Genomic DNA, 21,946 nt, shown 5'->3' on the forward strand with positions numbered 1-21,946 from the left:
AACTTTCTTATGGCTGCAACATCTGCCAGGAACCATAAGCGGGAGGATTTAAAATCAGCTGAATCAGCTTTCTGGCCCTAAGGCATTTATTTAGTTCCCACCCATTTTATCTCCACCAACTTTCACATCACCTGGTCCCCCATTTGTGAGCAGGTGATGGTTGAATTTGACTTTAAAAGCCGTGACCCATGTCTTAGTAGGTGATGTGGTAAGTGGAGGAGGGCTGGGGGGCACCAACCTAATATGGCTATTGTGGATTTTCTATGCCCACATTTTTACCGGAATATAGCCAAGGGATGGTGCATGTTCCACATAGCTGCAGGGAAGATTAAACCTCGAGGTTAATCCAGGCACGCCTTATAAAGGTGCCATTTAGTTACTCCTACTACCTTACTAAGGAAGTTTTGGGTTTGTTGGAAATGTTTAGAATGTAGTCTGCAGGCATAGATGGGAGGTTTAAATAGAAAAGTTGATTGTGCATGGATTTCCCTTGAGATTAATCAAATAGTAAATCTTTTTTAACATCTTGATGGTCTTAAAAATGGCACAGTGCCATTTTGGTTTGGCTTGATTTGACGCACAAGGTTGTTGAGTTGGAGATGAAAATATTTCTTAGTTTAGTATGTTCTGAGAAAGATAATTTTTCCATTGTTATGCACAGATATTCCACAAGCACTAGCTGGCACAGCTTTTAACACTGAAGATGGAGGTGGAAATTTTGTGGTTCACTGGTTGAACAATAAAGAGCTGCATTTTACATCATCAATGGAAATATTCATGGAGCAATTGAGAAAGCTCACCGATCAGCAGATGGAAGATGAACTTGACACTGCTAGTCATAGTGGATTGAAATTGAAACTCGACACCGGTGAGCATGGCAAATAAAATGTTTGTGTTCAGTGATATTGGTGGGCACAATTTAATCTACTGCAGGATTTGATTTTTAACTAATTTGTGCATTGTGTTCAGGCTATCTACCCACCCACTTGGCCAAGGGGAAGAGGAAATAAAAACTAGGCAGACATTTTTTTTTAATGAGTTTGTGTTAACTTCAGACCTAAAAGTAGGTAGTTGAATGTATTGCTTAAAAGAAGGAACTTCTTTATATATGTAGTAACAGTAATAACCATGGAAAAAACAGTAATAACTATGAAAACAGAAACACTAGTAAAACACGTCACCCTCTTGCAGACTGAAAAGCCCGCACATGCTCAGAATCCTCAACAGACACCAGTAAAACAGTTATATTGGTCAGAGGCTTATAAGAATAATCTCCTCAAAATGACACTCTGTAACAGAAGTGAACGTGATTTGATAGCAATTTATATCGTTTTAGATTTTTAAATATCCAATTACAGGTCGTCATGCTGCCAGCTGTAAAATGGATAAAGTCATTTATATCTATGTCACAATTGTAAAATTGTTATCCTAGCTGCAATTGCTTAGGTCAAAAATCATCTTTGATAAAATCAGCTCTGCACTGGCACAGTCTGTACATAATTTTGAAAATGCCAATAAAAAGATTTTTAAAAAATTATACCTCAGCAGAGAAAATCCTGCTGCTTCAGTTGTAGTTCTTTTTTCTAGATCAGCTATTGTTGCACTGAATCTGAGTTCAGAATATCAAGAGGTTTTATGCTTTCAGTTCATGTTTGCATGTCAGTGCATTGAGATTGATCAGGCATGTATCATGGGGAATCCCATAAAGCTATAATTAGAGTCTTACATCATGTCAATCTCCACTTTCAATCCCAAGACCTGGAGGTGGAGGTCCAGTGTTGTTGTCCTACAGTATTCAGTCCTTTATCTGACAGAGATAAGAGAACTGGTCATTTGTTCATTCTGGTTGGGTAATGGTTGCTGATTGACTAATTGATTGATTTTATTGTCATATTTACCGAAATACAGTGAAAAATATTTTTCTGCGGCCAAGGAAACGTTCACAGTACATGCGCAATAGACAAAAAAGAATAATAGATAGTTACAGTGAATGCGAAGAAGTATACAGTACATTGACAAATAAGTAATTGGTTACACTGGAACAAGGGCCAAACAAAGCAAACATGGCAATGGCAAGCGCAATGAAAATGTGAGTGTTGGTGGGAGAAGAATATAATAGATTTTGAATGTAAGAAAGCATATTCTGAGCTTTTCACTTAAGTGCAGTAGAGTATTGTGCATGGTTTAAAGTACTTTTTGTTTTCCTTTCAGCCCATCCCTGAAGTTATTGTTTTCTTCCTGAAGTACAGTTTTATAGGAACTGTAATCTTGTGGTTAAATGGCAACTATTTATATGGACTAGACCATCCTGGTCACATAGCTCGGCTGCATGGTACTTTTTCTTCAAAGGCATAATTGCTTCACATTTAATGATCAAATTATTTTAAATGAAATGAGGCACTATATGACTTTGCAACACTTATGTTCCCGCTTTCCCCCCCAAATCCTTTGATCGCTTTAACTCCAAGAGCTATATCTAACTCCTTTTTGAAAATATGCACTGTTTTGGCCTCAACTGCTTTCTGTGCTAGAGAATTCCACAAGCTCACCACTGGGAGAAAACCTTTTACACATCTCAGTACTAAATGGTCTACTCTGTATTCTCAGACTTTGACCCATGGTTCTGCACTCTCCTGCTATCGGGAAGATCCTTCCTGTATCTACCCTGTCTAGTCCTGTTACTATTTTATAGGTTTCTGAGATCCACCCCTCATTCTACTAAACTCCAGCAAATATAAGCCTAACCGACTTAATCTCTCTTCATACGTCAGTCCCACCATCCCAGGAATCAGCCTGGTAAACTTCACTACGCTCCCTCCCTAGCAAGAAAATTGTTTCTCCGATAAGGAGACCAAAACTGCACACCGTATTCCAGGTGTGGCCTCCCCAGGGCCCTGTATAATTGCAGCAAGACATGCCTGCTCCTGTACTCTAATCCTCTAGCCATGAAGGCCACCATTTGCCACCTTCAGCTCCTGCTGCATCAGCATGCTTACGATGTACAAGGGCACCCAGGTCTCATTGCACATTCCTCCCTCAATCCAGAACCATTCAGATAATTTGCCTTTGACCTCACATTTATCCACATTACACTGCACCTGCCAAGCATTTTCCCACTCACTCAACTTGTCCAAATCACACTGAAACGTCTCTGCATCCACCTCACCCTCCTTACTCCCCTTTCTGACAACAGCAAATTTAGAGATATTACATTTTGTCCCTCATCTAAATCATTACTATAATAATCTTTATTGTCACTAGTAGGCTCACATTAACACTGCAATGAAGTTACTGTGAAAAGCCCCTAGTTGCTACATTCCGTTCACGGTGGGAGAATTCAGAATGTCCAAATTACTTTTTTTTAAATAAATTTAAAGATCCAATTATTTTTTTTTTTCAATTAAGTGGCAATTTACCGTGGCCAATCCACCTAACCTGCACATCTTTGGGTTATGGGGGTGAACCCCACGCAGACATGGAGAGGATGTGCAAATTCCACACGGACAGCGACCCAGATGTCCAAATTACTTAAGTCTTTCGGGACTTGTGGGAGGAAACCGGAGCACCTGGAGGAAACCCATGCAGACACAGGGAGAACGTACAAATTCCACACTGGCAGTGACCCAAGCCTGGAATTGAACCTGGGACCCTGGCGGGGTGAAGCAACTGTGCTACCGTGCCGTACTATACATGGTGAATAGTTGGGATGCCAACATTTATCCCTGCAGTACCTCATTTTGACACTGCCTGCCACTTGGAAAAATACCCAATTAATCACACTTTTGTTTCCAACCAGTTTCCTCCATCAAAGTACAGTACCCCCAATCCCATGTGCTTCAGTTTTACATGCTAATCTCTTATGTTGGACCTTGCCAAAAGCCTTCTCTGAAAGTCCAAGTAAACTACATCCACTGGCTCCCCCTCATCAATTCTACTGGCAACATCCTCGAAGAATTCCAGTAGATTTCTCAAGCATAATGTCCCTTCCATATTTACTTCATTGCAGTGTTAATGTAAGCCTACTTGTGACAATATTAAAGATTATATTATATTAAATCCGTACTGACTGTCGAGCCCTTCCACTGTTTTCCAAGTGCTCTGCTATTAAATCTTTTTCAATGGACTAGCATTTCCCTCACTACTGACATCAGGCTGAGTAGTCTATAATTTTCTATTTTCCTCCCTTTTTAAATAGTGGGATTAGATTAGCTACCCTCCAATCCGTAGGAACTTCCAGAGTGTAGAGAATCTTAGGAAGATAACCACCAATGCATCCACTATTTCTCGGGCCATTTCCTTAAGTAGTCTTCCCACATTAAGCAGGAGGAGGATACCGCTGCCATGACTTACCCCTTTAAATTAAACCTTTTGGAAGATACTTAAAATTAAATAATATCAATTACTCTTGGGACCTTCTTCTCTGGTCGTCATTATTACAGAATAAAGCCCTTAAAACTATAAACCACAAAGTAAAGACCGTGCAAACTATAAGCGTTAAAAGTAGTAAATACTTATCCGACCATACTCTCTCAATCAGCTATTTCCACTTGCCCTGTCACTTTAGAATCCTGACTTCGTCTCAGAAGCTCCACACTACCGAACTGGTGCTCCGATTTCTCACAGCACTTTTGTGCTGTTTCCAATCTCCTCTCGCACTCTCCTTGAGGTATGAAGTTCAGAAAAGTATTGAAAATTTTAAAGAACTAACTTTATTATAAGACATTAAATAGCTTAACAATCGGACGGCATTTTGTGTTCATTGCCTAGAAATAACTAGGCTTGAGATATCTGTTGGAATGTAAAAACATGTTTACTGATTTCTTCTCCTAACTAATGACCTACTAAGAAACTTGGGAAGTGCAGCTTTGAAAATGAAATTTCTTATTGTTGTTAGACTTGGTTGCAAAGAAACTAGCATTGTCCTACTTTATGGTCAGAGGAATTTCACACCCTGCAGTCTGTGCAATGGCTTGAGTGCAAGATCAGTTGTTAACTGAATCATATTGAATGAGGTTCAAAACAAATGTAATGACGGAAAATATTTTGGACTTTTTTGCTTAAATTGTGAGATTATCTTGTTTAAAACAAATATTCTACATTCTGGAGCAACTTCAAACTTTAAAATGACTTCCTCTAATCTATGTTGCAGACTATTGAATGCATTGAAGATCAAAAGAACATACAAGACATGTATACTTTAAATGATGTGGGTTTCCTTTGAAGTTGCACTCAATTTTCCTTGCTGTATTATGCAAGATGTTTATTTCTACTTTGTCACAGAACAAGATGAAACTTCAGAGAAAGGATCAGATGATGAGAATGAGGCGGTTGAGCAAGATGGGAGCACCAAAGTATCTACGCCTACCTCGATGGGGATTCCACTGCCCACTATGTTGTTAGATCGAAAAATTGAGACGTTGCAAACCGAGTGGAACAGAAATGCCGATATGCTATTTACAATCCATCCTATAGATGGTTCATTTTTAGTATGGCATGTAAAGTATTTAGATGAGTATCACCCAGGAATCTTCAGACAAGTTCAGGTACTGATTAAAGACTAATTGTTTTAAATTGAAAAAAAAAGTACATTATCAAAAGCCACCGTGCTGCCCTGTGGTAATCTCTGCTGGTACTGCATCTGTGTGATGAGGGGTGAACAGCAAAATGCTTGGGGTTGGAGAGGGGCAAGGGGGCTGGGATTTGAGACCACGGGAGGAGGGCAAGCTGTGTCAAGTGACTAACACATTTCGGCAAATTTCTGTTTGATTCCAACTTAATAATATTAGAATAATCTTATAGTAATCTTTATTATTGTCACAAGTAGGCTTACATTAACACTGCAATGAAGTTACTGTGAAAATCCCCGAGTCGCCACATTCCGATACCTGTTCGGGGACACAGAGGTAGAATTCAGAATTCAACTTTGGAACTTCTGAATCCTTCACTTTGCCTACCTCAGGCCTCCTTTAAAAGCATACATCAAACCTACCTCTTTAGCTATGTCGTTGATTAGCACCCATAACTTTGCTGCCTCCTTTGCTTTTAAAGGAGGCCTGTGGTAGGCAAAGTGAAGGATTCAGAAGTTCCAAAGTTGAATTCTGAATTCTACCTCTGTGTACCCGAACAGGCGTCGGAATGTGGCGACTAGGGGATTTTCACAGTAACTTCATTGCACTGTTAATGTAAGCCTACTTGTTTATTTATGCAAAGGTTTTTGAGATACTTTGCTATGTCAGAGACCATAAGACATAGGAGCAGAATTAGGCCACTCGGCCCATTGAGTCTGCTCCACCATTTAATCATGGCTGATATTTTCTCATCCCCATTCTCCTGCCTTCTCCCCATAACCACTGAGCCCCTTATTAATCAAGACCCTATCTATCTCTGTCTTAAAGACACTCAATGATTTGGCCTCCACAGCCTTCTGCAGCAATGACTGCCACAGATTCACCACCCCCTGGCTGAAGAAATTCCCCCTCATCTCTGTTTTAAAGGGTCGTCCCTTTAGACTGCGATGGTGTCCTCTGGTTCTAGTTTTTCCTACAAGTGGAAGCATCGTCTCCAGGTCCACTCTATCCAGGCCTCGCAGTATTCTGTAAGTTTCAATAAGATCCCCCCTCATCCTTCTAAAATCCAACGAGTACAGATCCAGAGTCCTCAACCGTTCCTCATACGACTAGTTCTTCATTCCAGGGATAATTCTTGTGAACCTCCTCTGGACCCTTTCCAAGGTCAGCACATCCTTCCTTAGATACGGGGCCCAAAACTGCTCACAGAACTCCAAATGGGGTCTGACCAGAGCCTTACACAGCCTCAGAAGTACATCCCTGGTGTTGTATTCTAGCCCTCTTGACATGAATGCTAACATTACATTTGCCTTCTTAACTGCCGACTGAACCTGCACGTTAACCTTCAGAGATAAATGAACAAAGGACTCCCAAGTCCCTTTGTGCTTCTGATTTCCTAAGCATTTGTCCATTTAGAAAATAATCTATGCCTAAATTCCTCCTTCCAAAGTGCATAACCTCACACTTTTCCCACATTGTATTTCATTTGCCACTTCATTGCCCACTCTCCTAGCTTGTCCAAATCCTTCTGCAGCCCCCTTGCTTCCTCAATACTACCTGTCCCTCTGCAGGTCTTTATATCATCTGCAAACCTAGCAATAGTGCCTTCAGTTCCTTCTTCCTGATAATTAATGTATATTGTAAAAAGTTGTGGTCCCAGCACAGACCCTGAGGCACACCACTAGTCACCGGCTGCCATCCTGAAAAATACCCCTTTATCCCCACTCTCTGCCTTCTGCCAGTCAGCCAATCCTCTATCCATGCCAGGATCTTACCCTTAACACCATAGCCTCTTAACTTATTTAACAGTCTCCTCTGCGGCACCTTGTCAGAGGCCTTCTGGAAATCTAAATAAATCACGTCCACTGGTTCTCCTTTATCTAACTTGCTTGTTACCTCCTCAAAGAACTCTAACAGATTTGTCAGACACGACCTCCCTTTGACAAAGCCGTGCTGACTCAGTCATATTTTACCATTACATAGAACATACAGTGCAGAAGGAGGCCATTCGGCCCATCGAGTCTGCCCGACCCACTGCAGCCCTCAATTCCACCCTAGCCCCTTAACCCAATAACCCCTCCTAATCTTTTTGGTCACTAAGGGCAATTTATCATGGCCAATCCACCTAACCTGCATGTCTTTGGCAAAAGAGAAAATGCTGGAAAATCTCAGCAGGTCTGGCAGCATCTGTAGGGTGAGAAAAGAGCTAACGTTTCGAGTCTGATGACTCTTTGTCAAAGCTAACAGACAGAGAAAGTGGGAAATATTTATACTGTGGAGTGAGAATGAAAGATGAGTCATAGCCACAGAAACCCAGGGAAACCGGGTGCTAATGGCCACAGAAACCAAGGGGAAAGAGGGCTAATGGCAGTCCCCAGAGAGAACAAAAGATGTGAAAGGTCAAACAGCAGGGAAACTAACATCAGCGGATGAACTGTAGTTGCAGGGGAAGGGGGGAGCAAAGAGGAGAAAGGTGAAGGAAAGATGGATAAGATTGCGGGGGGGGGGGGGGATTGCATCTGTTCAATTTGGTCTACTGCATTCGCTGCTCCCAATGTGGTCTCCTCTGAATCGGAGAAACCAAACGCAGACTGGGTGATTGCTGAGCATCTTCGGTCTGTGTGCATTCAGGATCCTGACCTTCCTGTTGCCTGCCATTTTAACAAAAGACCCTGCTCCCATGCCCACATGTCTGTTCTTGGCCTGCTGCAATGTTCCAGTGAAGCTCAACGCAAACTGGAGGAACAACATCTCATCTTCCGGGTTAGGCACGCTGCAGCCTTCTGGCCTGAACATCGAATTAAACAACTTCAGATGATCAGCTCTACCCCACCTCGACCCATTTGTTTTCATTTTAACTGTCTTTTACCATTTCTTTCTTAATATATATTTAATTCCCCCCCCCCCCCCACTATCTTATCCACCTTTCCTTCACCTTTCTCCTCTTTGCTTCCCCCTTGCCCTTCCCCTACATCGACAGTTCATCCTCTGATGTTAGTTTCCCTGCTGTTTGACCTTTCACATCTTTTGTTCTCTCTGGGGACTGCCATCAGCACTCTTCCCCCTTGGTTTCTGTGGTCATGAGCACCTGATTTCCCTGGGTTTCTGTGGCTATGCCTCATCTTTCATTCTCACTCCACAGTATAAATATTTCCCACTTTCTCTGTCTATTAGCTTTGACAAAGAGTCATCGGACACAAAACGTTAGCTCTTTTCTCTCCCTACAGATGCTGCCAGACCTGCTGAGATTTTCCAGCATTTTCTCTTTCGTTTCAGATTCCAGCATCCGCAGTAATTTGCTTTTATCTGCACGTCTTTGGACTGTGGGAGGAAACCGGAGCACCCGGAAGAAACCCATGCAGACACTGGGAGAATGTGCAGACTCCGCACAGACAATGACCCAGCGGGGAATCGAACCTGGGACCCTGGCGCTGTGAAGCCACAGTGCTATCCACTTGTGCTACCCTGCTGCCCGTTTACGGATGTAAATATTTTTACCTCTAGGCAGAGGACAAGGTTCATTATGGATGTAAATATTTTTACCTCCTCTTAGTAGAGGATAATTTTTAAATCATGTAGAAACATGTAATATATGTTAATTAAAATATTCAATTCTCTTTACATTTTAGGTTGCTTTTTCATCCCGGATTCCTGTTGCTTTTCCTACTGGTGATGCTAACTCACTCAGCAGAAATATCATGATGTATGCATCTACTTTTAAAAATGTGAAGAACTTTCCGGATAATGATCCAAATATCAATGGGATGACCCATTGTGCGAGTAGCTCAAAATTAAATATCATCACTCCAGCAGTTATGATGATTTCAAAACACGTTGATGGATCACTAAATCAGTGGGCAGTAACATTTGCTGAAGAATCTGCTTTCACCACAGTTCTAATCGTGTCACACAAGTTTAGATATTGCGGACATCGTTTCCATCTAAATGACTTGGCTTGTCATTCAGTGCTGCCATTGTTGTTGACATCTTCACATCACAATGCACTAATGACTCCTGAAACTGAATTTGTTGAAAAGGAAAAGCTTTTTGGAGAAACTGTAAAGTCCTTAAAAGGGCCAACTTCTCAGCAGATTAAAAATGCGGCTACACGAACATTTCATGACCCTAATGCCATCTACAGTGAACTTATACTTTGGCGTATGGATCCAATAGGACCGTTGTCATACTCTGGTGGAGTTTCAGAACTGGCACGTATCAATTCCTTGCATACTTCTGCTTTTTCGAATGTGGCCTGGCTTCCAACATTGATCCCAAGCTATTGCCTTGGTGGGTTTGTTTAAAATCAGTTTTTATGCAGTTTAAAATATTTAGTAAGAAGCATTGATTGTGGACATGTTAGTTACAATTAACTGAATCTTTTAACATGCTGCTATCGCTTCAACTATTTTCCTAGTTATCATGGGCGGGATTCTCCCCTGCAGGTCAGGGGGTTCCGGCATAATGGAGTGGCGGGAACCACTCCGGCGTCAGGCCGCCCCAAAGGTGCGGAAGTCTCCGCACCTTTAGGGGCCAAGCCCTCACCTTGAGGGGCTAGGCCCGCGCCGGGATGGTTTGCGCTCCGCCGGCTGGTGGGAAAGACCTTTCGCGCCACGCCAGCCGGGGCCGAAAGGTCTTCGCCGGGCGACGGGTGCGCAGGCGGCTGCTGACGTCATCCTCGCGCATGCACAGGGGAGGGGATCTCTTCCGCCTCTGCCATAGTGAAGACCATGGTGAAGGCGGAAGAAAAAGAGTGCCCCCACGGCACAGGCCCGCCTGCAGATCGGTAGGCCTCGATCGCGGGCCAGGCCACAGTGGGGGCACCCCCCGGGGCCAGATCGACCCCGGAGCCTGCCCGTGCCGCCTTGACCCGCCGTTCAAAAGGTGGTTTAATCCACGCTGGCGGGACAGGCATTCCAGCAGCGGGACTTCGGCCCATTGCGGGCCGGAGAATCGGCGGGGGTGGGCCTGCCGACCGGCGCAGCGCGATTCCCACTCCCGCCGAATCTCTGGTGGCGGAGACTTCAGGACACGGCAGGGGCGGGATTCACGCCAGCACCCGGCGATTCTCCGACCCGGCGGGGGGATCGGAGAATCCCGCCCCATGTTTTTCTAATTAAGCATCATAATTTTCATTCGTCCTCGGTAAGATACATAATCCATCATGGATAATTGGAAACATTCTTGCCCGTTTCAGAGTCTGTTTTACTCCCCACATCCCTGATCTATCTTTTTCCTTTAATGTGTGCATTCATCAGAATCACACCAGTGAGGCGAGGGTAACTTTCCCCATCATCCAGGCAACCTTTGACCGAATGTGACATCAAGGAGCCCTATTAAAACTGAAGTCAGTGGAAATCTCTCCATTGGTTGGAGACATATCTAGCACAAAGGAAAGATGGTTGTGGTTGTTGGAGATCATTCGTCTCAGTCGTTGGACATCACAGCAGGAATTCTTCAGGGTAATGTCTGAGGCCCAGCCATCTTCAGTTGATTCATCAATGACCTTCAATTCATCATGAGGTCAGAAGTAGCGTGCCCGATGGAAGAGAGAGTGACCTAGGTGGGAGGGGTCTTTAATTTTACTGCTCGCTTTCCCGAGGCAGCGGAAGGTGTAGACAGAGTCAATGGATGGAAGGCGAGTTCACGTGATGCACTGGGCTGTGTTTACGACTTTTTGTAGTTTCTTACAGTCTTCAGCCGAGCAGGTGCCATAGCAGGCAGTGATGCAGCCACATAGGATGTTTTCTATGGTGCATCTGCAAAATTTGGTAAGAGTCAAGGTGGACATGCCAAATGTCCTTAGTTGCCTGAGGACGGATAGGCGCTGTAGTGCTTTCGTGGTCGTAGCGTCGACGTGAGTGGACCAGGACAGATTGTTGGTGATGTGCACATCTAGGAATTTGAAGCCTTCAACCATGGCTTCTGCACTGTAAATTCTATGTTTGTGGATGATTGCACAACTTTCAGCACTATTCAGGATTACTCAGATACTGAAGCAGTCTGTGTCCATTTGCAGCAAGACCTTGACAACATGCAGGTTTGAGCTGATAAGTACCAAGTAACATTCTTACCACACAAGTGCCAGGCAATAAACATTTCCAATAAGAGAGTATCTCACCATCTCCCATAACTTTCAATGGCAGTACGATTGCTGAAGCCCATACTATTGACATCCTGGAGCTTACCATTGACCAGAAACTGAACTAGACCAGCCATCTAAATACTGTGGCTAAAAGAGCAAGTCAGAGGCTGGGAATTCGGCAGAGAGTAACTCACTTCCTGGGCAGGATTCTCCGACCCTCCGGAGGCGGAGAATAGCCATTCACGACGGAAATCCTGCGCAGCGGCGCTTCCGCGATTCTCCCCGGACCCGCCAGTCCCGCGCGTGCGGTCCACGCGGCGCCAGTCAGGGGCCGTTGGAACATGCCGATTCTCCCCGGTCAACCGGCTGAATTCCCGCCGGCATGGTTTACGGTCCTGGTGGGGGCAGTCCTGGTGGGGTGCGGGGAGTATCTGACTCCAGGGGGGGCTCAGCGGTGCCCAGGCCCGCGATTGGGGGCCACCGATCGGTGGGCTATCGCGATCTGGGAGGGACCCACCTTCCTCTGTGTGGGCCCGCTGTGCCACCGCGCGCATGCGCGAACCCGCTTGCGGCCGCCGTGTGTATGTGCGGCCGCGTGATCTGGCTAGCAGGGCCCCGCCGGCAGCCAGATCTGCGGGACGCACGCCGGGGCTCAGCCCCCTGGAAAACGGAGAATCGCCCCGAACCTTCGAGGAAAACGTCCGGAGTGATTTACGCCCGTTTTCCGTGCAGCAGCACCTCCCAAACCTGCAAGCTCTCCCATCTAGAAGGGCAAGAGCAGCAAATGCATGGGACACCACCTGGAGGTTCTCTTCCAAGTCACGCACCATGCTGATTTGGAACTAGCGCTGTTCCTCCGTTCCTGTGTCAAAATCCTGGAACTCCTTAACAACACTGTGGGTGTCCCTATATCACATGGACTTCAGAAGGCAGCACGCACCACCTTCTAAAGGGCAACTAGGGTTGGGAAATAAATGCTGGCACCGCCAGAGGTGCTCACATCCCAGGAACAAATAAGAGAAAAAAACTAAGTCTGCTGCTTTACTTTTTCTTAAATAAAGGTAAGCCCTGTTAAAAGGCAATAACACTGCTTTGGCTTCTAAGCATTGACTTTTCAGAAAGTGACTATCTTGAAGCTCCAAATGATGCACAAGCTAGCCTTTCTGGAAAGCACTGGCAAAAATTAAAGCTTGTGGAAAAAAAGACAATGGTGGGGGGGCGGGCAGGGAATTTTCTGCCCCCGTTTTCGGTGGAGGGGTGAAGAATTGAGCGGGAGTCCCAAAATGGCTTTACGCTGGTGGGATTTTTTGCTTGACTGTCCCTGCCCCTCTGCCAATGATGTAACCGGTGATCCTGACTTAAAAGTCAGGATCACCATTTACATCTACTTGATTATGCATATCGGGCATTTATGTCTGATTGTTTCCTCCCAATGTTAGACTGTTCATTTCACATTGGCATGCACCTGGCGAACAGTGCCTGCTGGAGGTGCACAGGTAAGCACAATCCCCAGCGAGGAGAGGGACATGCCCAGACAGTGCCAGGAGCAGTGTTGGAGGGGTTCTGTGGTGGAGGGCCGAGGACCATATTTTTTTGTGGAGGGGGGTGTTCCTGTCTTTATTTTTTAAGTTGGGGTACCATCCTTTTTAAAAGGCAAGTTGCTAGTGGAGCTGGCCCACTTAGAGCCCACCCTGCCAACCTGACATTTTGTGATCTGCCCTCTCACTTTATTTTTCAAAATGTCAAACGATATGGCAAGAAAAGCCATCAGCACAGCCAGTGCGCTGCAGTCTGCCCAAGCTGGTACTTTGGGGCGAAAAAAAATCAGAAAATGCCACCCATTGGATGGGATTTAGTGTTTGCGGTGACTGGGGTAAAAATGCAGATGGGGTAAAAATGCAGATGTATCTGGAACCTGTCGACTACCACATTTGATTGGGGTATGCCTTAAAGCACACAAGAAATACCATTGGAACCCGTTGATCTGCAGTTTAATTCTCCAAAATTCCAGTTGATTGAAGATTTAACCCAGGATTTGGATTTTAACTGCCAACACATAGATTTTCCAAGTTGAATGAAACCCTCCAGGGTCAACAAGCGGGGATTAACAGGGCTATGAAGATGACAAGCTGGAGTCTTTAAATACAAACATATAAAGGCTGCCGCTTTGGTGCCTGGTGCTGGCTTCTCCTGGCTCTAAGCTTAAGACTAGCTGGATGAGTCCTGAAGGACATAACTGCTACACTGGGCCTGCATCAGGTAGTTAGGGAATCAACAAGGGAAAAACCTCTCACCAATGTACCTGTTGCACATGCATTTGTCAATGACAGTATTGGTAGGCATGACCACAGTCCTTGTAGAGACAAAGTCCCATCCTCACATTGAGGATGCCCTTCATTATGTTGTTTGGCACTACTGCTGTGCTCATTGGGAAAATTTAGAACCGATCTAGCAGTACAAAACTGGGCTTCCATGAGGTGCTGTGGACCATCAGCGGAAGCAAAATTGTATTCAACCACAATCTGTAACCTCCTGGTTTGGCATATTGTTCACATTTACCATCAAGCGGGGGATTGACCTTTACTCAATGAAGAGTGGAGGAGAGTATGACAGGAGCAGCATCAGATATACCTAAAACTGAGGTGTCAACTGGTGAAGCTACAACGGAATCCTTGCATACGAAACAGCAGAAGCAGTATGCGATAGAGCTAAGCAATCCCACAACCAACAGACCAGATCAAAGTTCCACCATCCTGTCGCATCCAATTGTGAATGGTGATGGACAATTAAACAACTAACAGGAAGCGGTGGCTGCACATAATCCCCATTCTCAATTACAGGGCAGCCAAGATGCAAAACCATCTTTAGCTAAAATTGGATCATTTTCTCGGCCTACTCCTGCAGTCCCGAGCACCACCTCTGGCAATCTTTAGCCAATTCTATTCACTTAATGACTTAACAAGAAATGGTTGAAGGCACTGGATACTGCAAAAACTATGAGCCTTCTTCAATAAAATATTTTGAAAAAACTATGGGCCCTGACGGCATTCTGACAGAGTACTGAAGATGCATGTTCCAGAACTAGCCTCTCCACTCGCCAAGGTACTCCAGCACATTACTACTGCTGAATCCCCCACTATCAACATCCTGGGCGTTACCATTGACCAGACATTGAATTGGACCAGCCATATAAATACTGTGGCTGAAAGCAGGTCAAAGGCTAGGAATCCTGCAGCGAGTTGAGTTACAGAGAATAATTCAATAGGCAACATCTTCAAAACCTAGAATGATAAGGCCACCAGATGCAAGGAAGTGCTACCTGTGGGTTCCCCTCCGAGCCATATGCCATCCTGACCTGGGACGATATCACTATTCCTTTACTGTCACTGGGTCAAAATCCTGGAACTTTGTAGGTGTACCTACATCACATGGACTGCAGTGGTTTAAGGCAGTGGCTTACCACCCCTTTCTGAAGAGGAGTTGGGGATAGGCAACAAATTCTGGCCTAGCCAGCGATGACATATCCACTGAAAGAATTCATTTTAAAGAGATAGGTCCATTAACCTGAGTTGGATTCTTGAAATGAAAACCATGTGCTAAATAGCCCCAACCTAATTTATTAGGGAAAAATGGCTGATTCAAATTTATAGTTCAAACTTCTCCTTTATAATCTTTATTATTGTCACAAGTAGGCTTATATTAACACTGTGATGAAGTTACTGTGAAAATTCTCTAGTCGCCACACTCCGGCGCCTATTCGGGTACACTGAGGGAAAATTCACATAACAGCACGTCTTTCGGGACTTGTGGAAGGAAACTGGAGCACCCGGAGGAAACCCATGCAGACATGGAGAGAACGTGCAGATTCCGCACAGGCAATGACCCAAGCCAGGAATCGAACCTGGGACCCTGGTACTGTGAAGCAACAGTGCTAACCACTGTGCCAACCTAATTATTTCATGGTTGAATGCTCATTATTTCAGGAAATCAGCACTAAACAATTTGGCTCACAATATTCTATTGTTGCAAATATTTATTGGGCATGTGCAGTCCTCTTACCTGCAGATGTGATATCTATTAAATAGTGTTTAATCCTAGATTTGTACTAGACATTTGTTATGTCATGACATTTATTACTTCAAAATCATGCCCCAGACCCAGGATCAGTGTTGCTGTCCAAAACATTTTTGAACCTCGAGAGCAAAATATATAAGGAATCTTTCAGTTGGTGTTTTTAACAAATTTATAGTTTCACAAAATTCACAGTGATTGAGTGATTTGGTAGCATATAGAACAGAAATTTGTCACCTTGTAGCCTGAGTAGGTGTTGTGTTTTAATTTTGATTAATCTATTAAATTTTGTATTCAAAAGAATTTACAGTAGCTTTGAAAATACTAGGTTAAATTTGGCTGTGCATAGCTTAAAAATAATTACCTTTGTTTCTCTCCCTAGTTTAGTGAAAGAACTGCTATTTAAGTTTTATACACTAAGCCAAATGTCATTCACTGTTGAATTTTCTTCAACTATACAAAAACAAGCATTATGTGGTTAACTATTAAATTATATTCCTTTATTTAATATGATGACTTAAAATTAAGTTTTAATATGATATTGTGAAGTAATTATAATTGCTTGTACTCCACTTCAATTTTTAGGGACCTACTGCAACTCTGCTAGTGCTTGTTTTGTAGCTTCTGATGGTCAAAATCTCAGGCTTTATCAGGCTGTGGTTGATGCGAGGAAACTTCTGGATGAGCTTTCTGATCCCGAAATTTCAGTAAGTTAATGGCTATAAAAACTAAGAACTATTATCATTATAAAATGTTCTTAATAACTTTGAACACAAGAAAATTGGCACACATGAAGGAGATTTAGATTGGATAACAAAATACTTGGTCAAAGCGGTAGAGCGGTAGATTGTATGAAGAATTTTAAAGAGGAAGGTGAAGAAGAAGCAAAGCAGCTTACAAATGGAATTTCAGTGCTGGGCCTAGGTGGCTGAAAGTATAGCTGCCCTTGGTGGGGCAAGGAGCGGGGAAAAGAATCAGAGGAGTGGAGAGTTTGGGGTGGTGATTATAGAGCTGGAAGATCATTTTGAGATAAGGATGCTCAGACCGTAAGAAATTTAGACACTTGTTTAAGGATATGAATTTTAAATTCAGCAATCGATGTAGGTCAGCAAGGACAGTGATGTTGCTGAATGCAATAAGGCAGGGTTTTTCAAACTCAGGGTCGCGACCCTGTGATTGTCAGGAGGGTCACGGAACGATCAGTCACGGCATTCCTGATTGCGGGAGATCAACCTTTAAGAATCTTGGCTGCGATTACAAATGATGCAGTCTTCTCGCCAGAAGTGGTGGCAGAGAGCAAGTCACGAACCTGGCATGCGTCCATGATTTGGGCGCAAAATCACGAAGGAGAGATTCCTCCATGTGTAGCACTCAGCAAGAAAGCAAAATGACTGTGTGAAGAACTGAAGGTTGGTCATTTTGTAATAAGGAAGAGAGGACCAGAGCCACAAATAGGCCAGGAACTCACAATTGAACCTGCTGGAGAGAGCTTCACAGGAGAGTCCAGGGAAGGACAAAGCAGTGCTGATGTAAGCTGTATGCAGAGCTCAAGGGCTTCTGGTGAACCCCCAACAAAGAAAAAACTGGGGGAAAAAACAAAGCAGCCTAATAATTTATTGGGGTGTGGCTTTCTTAATTATGCCAATGCAAATCAAGATGCAACGCCCATGTGTGTTATATGCTGGGAGGTACAGGTAAAAGTTTAAAACCCTCAAAACTTCCAAGGCATGACAAGTTAGAGGACAAACCTCTTGATTTTTTTCAAAGGATGTAGCAAGAACTTAAATCGTCAACTGAAGTCCTTAGCAGAAATATAACATTGAATCACAAAGCAAGTGAGATTGTGAGGATCGAATGGGTTCACCTGTTGCATAAAGATAAGAAAAAGTGGTGGTCTACGAAGGCCAGCCCGTGTGGGTCACGAATATCAGCTGGCCTGGGTTGCAAAGGTCAACCGGTATTGGTCATTAAGATCGGCCGGCATGGGTCCCGAAGGTTAGTCAGCAGCATGGAATACAGGCAATGGAGTTTTAGGTGAGCTGGAGTTTATGAAGGGTAGAAAATGGGACGGTAATGACACGACTTAGAATAACCGTGACATGAATGAGCATTTCAGCAGAATATGCACTGAATATGCATTTTAATATTTTTATGCCACATATTGGGCACGATTTAACCAAAATGTTTCTAAGTGGGATAGCGAGCGGGAACTGCTGCGAGCTTCCCGACGCTCGGCTGGTAAGGCTGTCACTGCGATAAAATGCTAATTGGTCCACTTAACGAGGCCCCACGGGCTTCACGCGGAAAATCATGGTCCCGCCGGCTGATTTACTGGACCGCGCTCGCCAGCCCACTGCTAACAAAGGAAAAGCAGCACTTAAATCACTCCTGCACAGCCAACCTAACTCAGCTCACAGCCATGCTGCCGAGACAGCCAGCCCCACGATTCCCAGATGCAGATTCGGGTGGACTACTTGAAGCGGACAAAACCAGAGGGGATGTCCAGTTCCCCGAGGGTCTCTTGAGGGTCAGCCACAGGGCAACCAGTACCGCCGGGGAGGAAGTGGCAGCGGCAATCTACTGTATTCCCTATACACACACGACTGTGTGGCAAGATTCAACTCCAATTCAATCTATAAGTTTGCAGATGATACGACTGTGGTGGGTCGTATCTCAAACAACGACGAATCAGACTACAGAAGGGAGATAGATCACTTGGTTGCATGGTGTACCAAAAAAAACATCCCTCTAAATGTTGGAAAGAGCAAGGAACTGATCATCGACTTCAGGAAGCGTAACACAACATCCCCCGTCTACATCAATGGCTCCGAAGTGGAGATGGTCGATAGTTTTTAGTTCCTGGGGGTCACCATCACCAACAGTCTCCTGGTCCACTCACGTGATGCAACGGTCAAGAAAGACCAACAACTTCTCTACTTCCGACAGAAGCTAAAGGAATTCGGCATGTCTGCATTGACTCTCACAAACTTCTACAGATGTGCAATAGAGAGTATCCCATCCGTCTGCATTACAGCTTGGTATGGCAACTGCCGGCCCAAGATCGCAGGAAACTACAGAGTATGGTGTACTCAGCCCAACGCATCACACAAGCTTGCCATCCTCCCATTGATTCTGTATACACCTTCCGCTGCCTCAGAAAGGCAGGCAGCATTGTCAGAGACCCCTCACACCCAGGCTTTGTCCTCTTCCAGGCCCTTCCATCAGGCAGAAGATACAGAAGTCTGAAAACCCGCACATCCAGACATAGGCACAGCTTCTTCCCCACAGCTACCAGACTTCTTAACGATTCTCCCTTGGATTGATCTGTTCCCTGTAAGAACACTATTCACGACACCCTATGCTGCTCTTGTTTGGCCCTTGTTTCGCACTGTAACCAATCACTATTTGTTGATGTACCATTGTCTGTTGATGTACCATTGTCAATGTACTCTGTCGGTTATTCTTTTGTCTACTGTGTACGTTCCCTTGGCTGCAGAAAAATACTTTTCACTGTACTTGGGTACATGTGACAATGAATATTAATCAATTTATCAACTCCAGGAACGTGACCAGGAGAACTGGCACCCAGTTCTGCAAGAAGTCAATGACCTCCACCAGGCCGTTCGGGTGAGTTGGCACTGGAGGTCGAGGGGGTGGCCGAGGACAGATTAATGACCACCATAGGGGTTGGCGCACAGCGTGGAGTTAAGGATCCACCGGCCCCACACATGACCTGTCACACGTGAGTTGTTAATGTCATACAGACTGACCCATCTCTCCCACTAACCACATGTCCGTTCTCCTGCAGGAGAACTCCGAGGGTGCCATCATTTTCGTGGCACAGCTGTTATTCCCACCCTCCACTAGCACAGAGACACACACCTTGATGGGTAACCGTAGTGGTCAGGCCACGTTATGGTGAGAACCTCGTGCTAATGTACATCAGGTAGAGGCAGGAACGCTCAGGTGAGAAAGCAGTCGGAGGTCTGCTGGATACCAGGACCCAGCTGAGTCCCAGTCAAATGCTGAGCCTCAGGAACAGGATTACCCGGAGCTGATGCAGATGATAGGGTGCGGCCGTGAAATTCCGAGCAGGATGTCATAATTGGAATGTGCCTTTAAGAAGAGGACACGAGCTGAAATAGCCTGCTTGTCAGGGCCTTGTATTCCTAGTTTTGTATTTTGGAGAGGATAAGCAGACTCTTCGGCACCGAGTGAATCTTCGGAACCAGTTTTGGAGGAAGCCGATTCGATTGGCTAACTGGCAACCAGTGAGTTGGCCAAGGACAGTGTTCTGCCTGATAACAGTCAGTGACCGGTTCCTGCGTGATGCTTTTTGGAGAGAAGTGGTCTGAAGTGACTAAACCTTGGAAGGTGAAGGAACAGTCTCCCTCGTTGCTGAAGTAAGGCACTTCTTTATTGTTCTAAAACTAGTGAATGCCTGGCACATCCTTGAAATTATCCTGAATCTACATAAAAAGTAGACAACCTTGCCAGAAACCTCTAGACCCTCGAAGAAAGAGGAACTGTGTTTTCTCCCTCTCTGTTGCCGGTTGCCTGCTGTCTTTGTGAGTCTGCAGGGAAAATCATTACATGCTGAAGGAAAATAATTTACCCAACTGAAGGCCTAACCTTCAGAAATATATATTAATATAGTTAATATATTAACTAGAAGTCATCCAAGTACATTGAAGATCCTTTATCCTTTTTATTTTTTCCCCTTCAGCCATCCTATCCCCTGTGGTTTGCCTTGTGTGTTAGAGAATGGGAGTGGTTAGAAAGTGGGGGATTGGGAAAGGAGTCTTAGATAGTCAGATATATTCTTCTGTCAGTCTAATTATAATACTGTATATAATAAAAGGTTGCATGTGTTAAAGTTACAAACCTTGTGACTGCAGTTTATTGGGCTCAGCCAAGGTCCTCAGATATCTTCAAATCTAGTTCCACTTGTGTTGCGTCGCTGGGTCAAGTGAGGCTGAAATTGACCGCGCACTAGCCCAGGGTGTCGTGACAATGGATGCTGCAAATTTCTTTCACACTACTTTCCCAATGTTGTGTGATCAATTGCCATTGCGAAGCTAGCATTTCCTTGTTTATGCTGTAAGTACATTTCCATCATTTTCTATGTGGCAATAAGATTGAAACTGTCAGGGAGAGAATGCTGTTCCCACCTTTGACATCTGTCCCTTCCCAACAAAAATTTTCAACACTTTGTTTTGGAAAATAGGGACAGAGATCTGATGGACTTATCCAAAATTTTAGTCCCATGCTCAGCTTGCAACATTGTTTCACCTTCCCAAGTCCAGAAATTTCTGGATCACATTGTTCCAAGTTGCTAAATTGATGTGAGCAATTGGATTGTTTCAGTTGCATCTTTAACCAGATTTGAAACTAAATTCCTGAGGTGTTATTGAATCCCTATTCCCACATTGTATATTGTGTTTTTGCAATTGTTGTATTTAATATTTTTGTCTCTTGTAGAAATTCGTTGGGGAAGTGTTCAACATAGTAAGCCAGCAATCAACAGCTCGACCAGGTTGCATTATTGAACTGGATGTAATAACAGCTCAGGTTAGATGTTCGGACTCATGTGGTCCACACCTATATTATCTCCCTTTTCCCCGTCTTCAGTCTGTTTCAACCCCAGGTTTTGATTTTTGGAATCGGGTAAAACGAGCTTAAAATTAACCCCAGACCTAATACAGGTATCCCTCGTTTAGAGCATGTTTCAATAGCACATTTTCGTTTTTCCATGGTTTGTAAATAACAGAAATAGTTGTGGTTATATGAAATATGTGACTATGCATATGCTCAGTCTATTTTCTTAAACCCACTGCCGCTTTACTCGCTGCCTCCTGTCTCTCTTGCCCCTTCCTGCTTGCCACCTCTCCTGAACTTCATGCTTCCTTGTGCCCATTGTCTATAATGACCCTCTCGTTCTCCCCTTCTCACCTCCTTCCTCTCTTTATTTTATAAATTTAGAGTACCAATTCATTTTTTCCAATTAAGGGGCAATTTAGCATGGCCAATCCATCTATCCTGCACATCTTTGTGTTGTGGGGGCAAACCCACACAAACATAGGGAGAACCTCCTTCCTCTCTTGACTCCTCTTACCCTTCCTGCTTGCTGCTTCCTTCTCCTGACCCATTCCCATTCACCACTGCCCTTTCCTGATCCCTCGCCTACCTCTCATTTGCTGTCTCGCTTGTCCCATCCCACTCACAT

At 44.4% G+C, this 21,946-nt stretch overlaps 1 protein-coding gene across 5 annotated transcripts in view; it reads left to right on the top strand.

Annotated features, from left to right (window-relative positions):
• The window catches only part of dmxl2 (Dmx-like 2), a 235,865-nt gene that overhangs the window by 89,043 nt on the left and 124,876 nt on the right, over nt 1–21,946 (top strand). For all 5 annotated transcript variants that reach the window (XM_072470615.1, XM_072470616.1, XM_072470617.1 and 2 more), the window contains 5 exons: nt 662–868; nt 5,281–5,543; nt 9,197–9,854; nt 16,306–16,427; nt 21,202–21,291. In XM_072470615.1, coding sequence (XP_072326716.1) covers nt 662–868; nt 5,281–5,543; nt 9,197–9,854; nt 16,306–16,427; nt 21,202–21,291 — 1,340 coding nt within the window. The remainder of the gene's footprint in view (nt 1–661; nt 869–5,280; nt 5,544–9,196; nt 9,855–16,305; nt 16,428–21,201; nt 21,292–21,946) is intronic.

This window comes from Scyliorhinus torazame, chromosome 12 (assembly GCF_047496885.1).
Source record: "Scyliorhinus torazame isolate Kashiwa2021f chromosome 12, sScyTor2.1, whole genome shotgun sequence".
Taxonomy (NCBI): domain Eukaryota; kingdom Metazoa; phylum Chordata; class Chondrichthyes; order Carcharhiniformes; family Scyliorhinidae; genus Scyliorhinus; species Scyliorhinus torazame.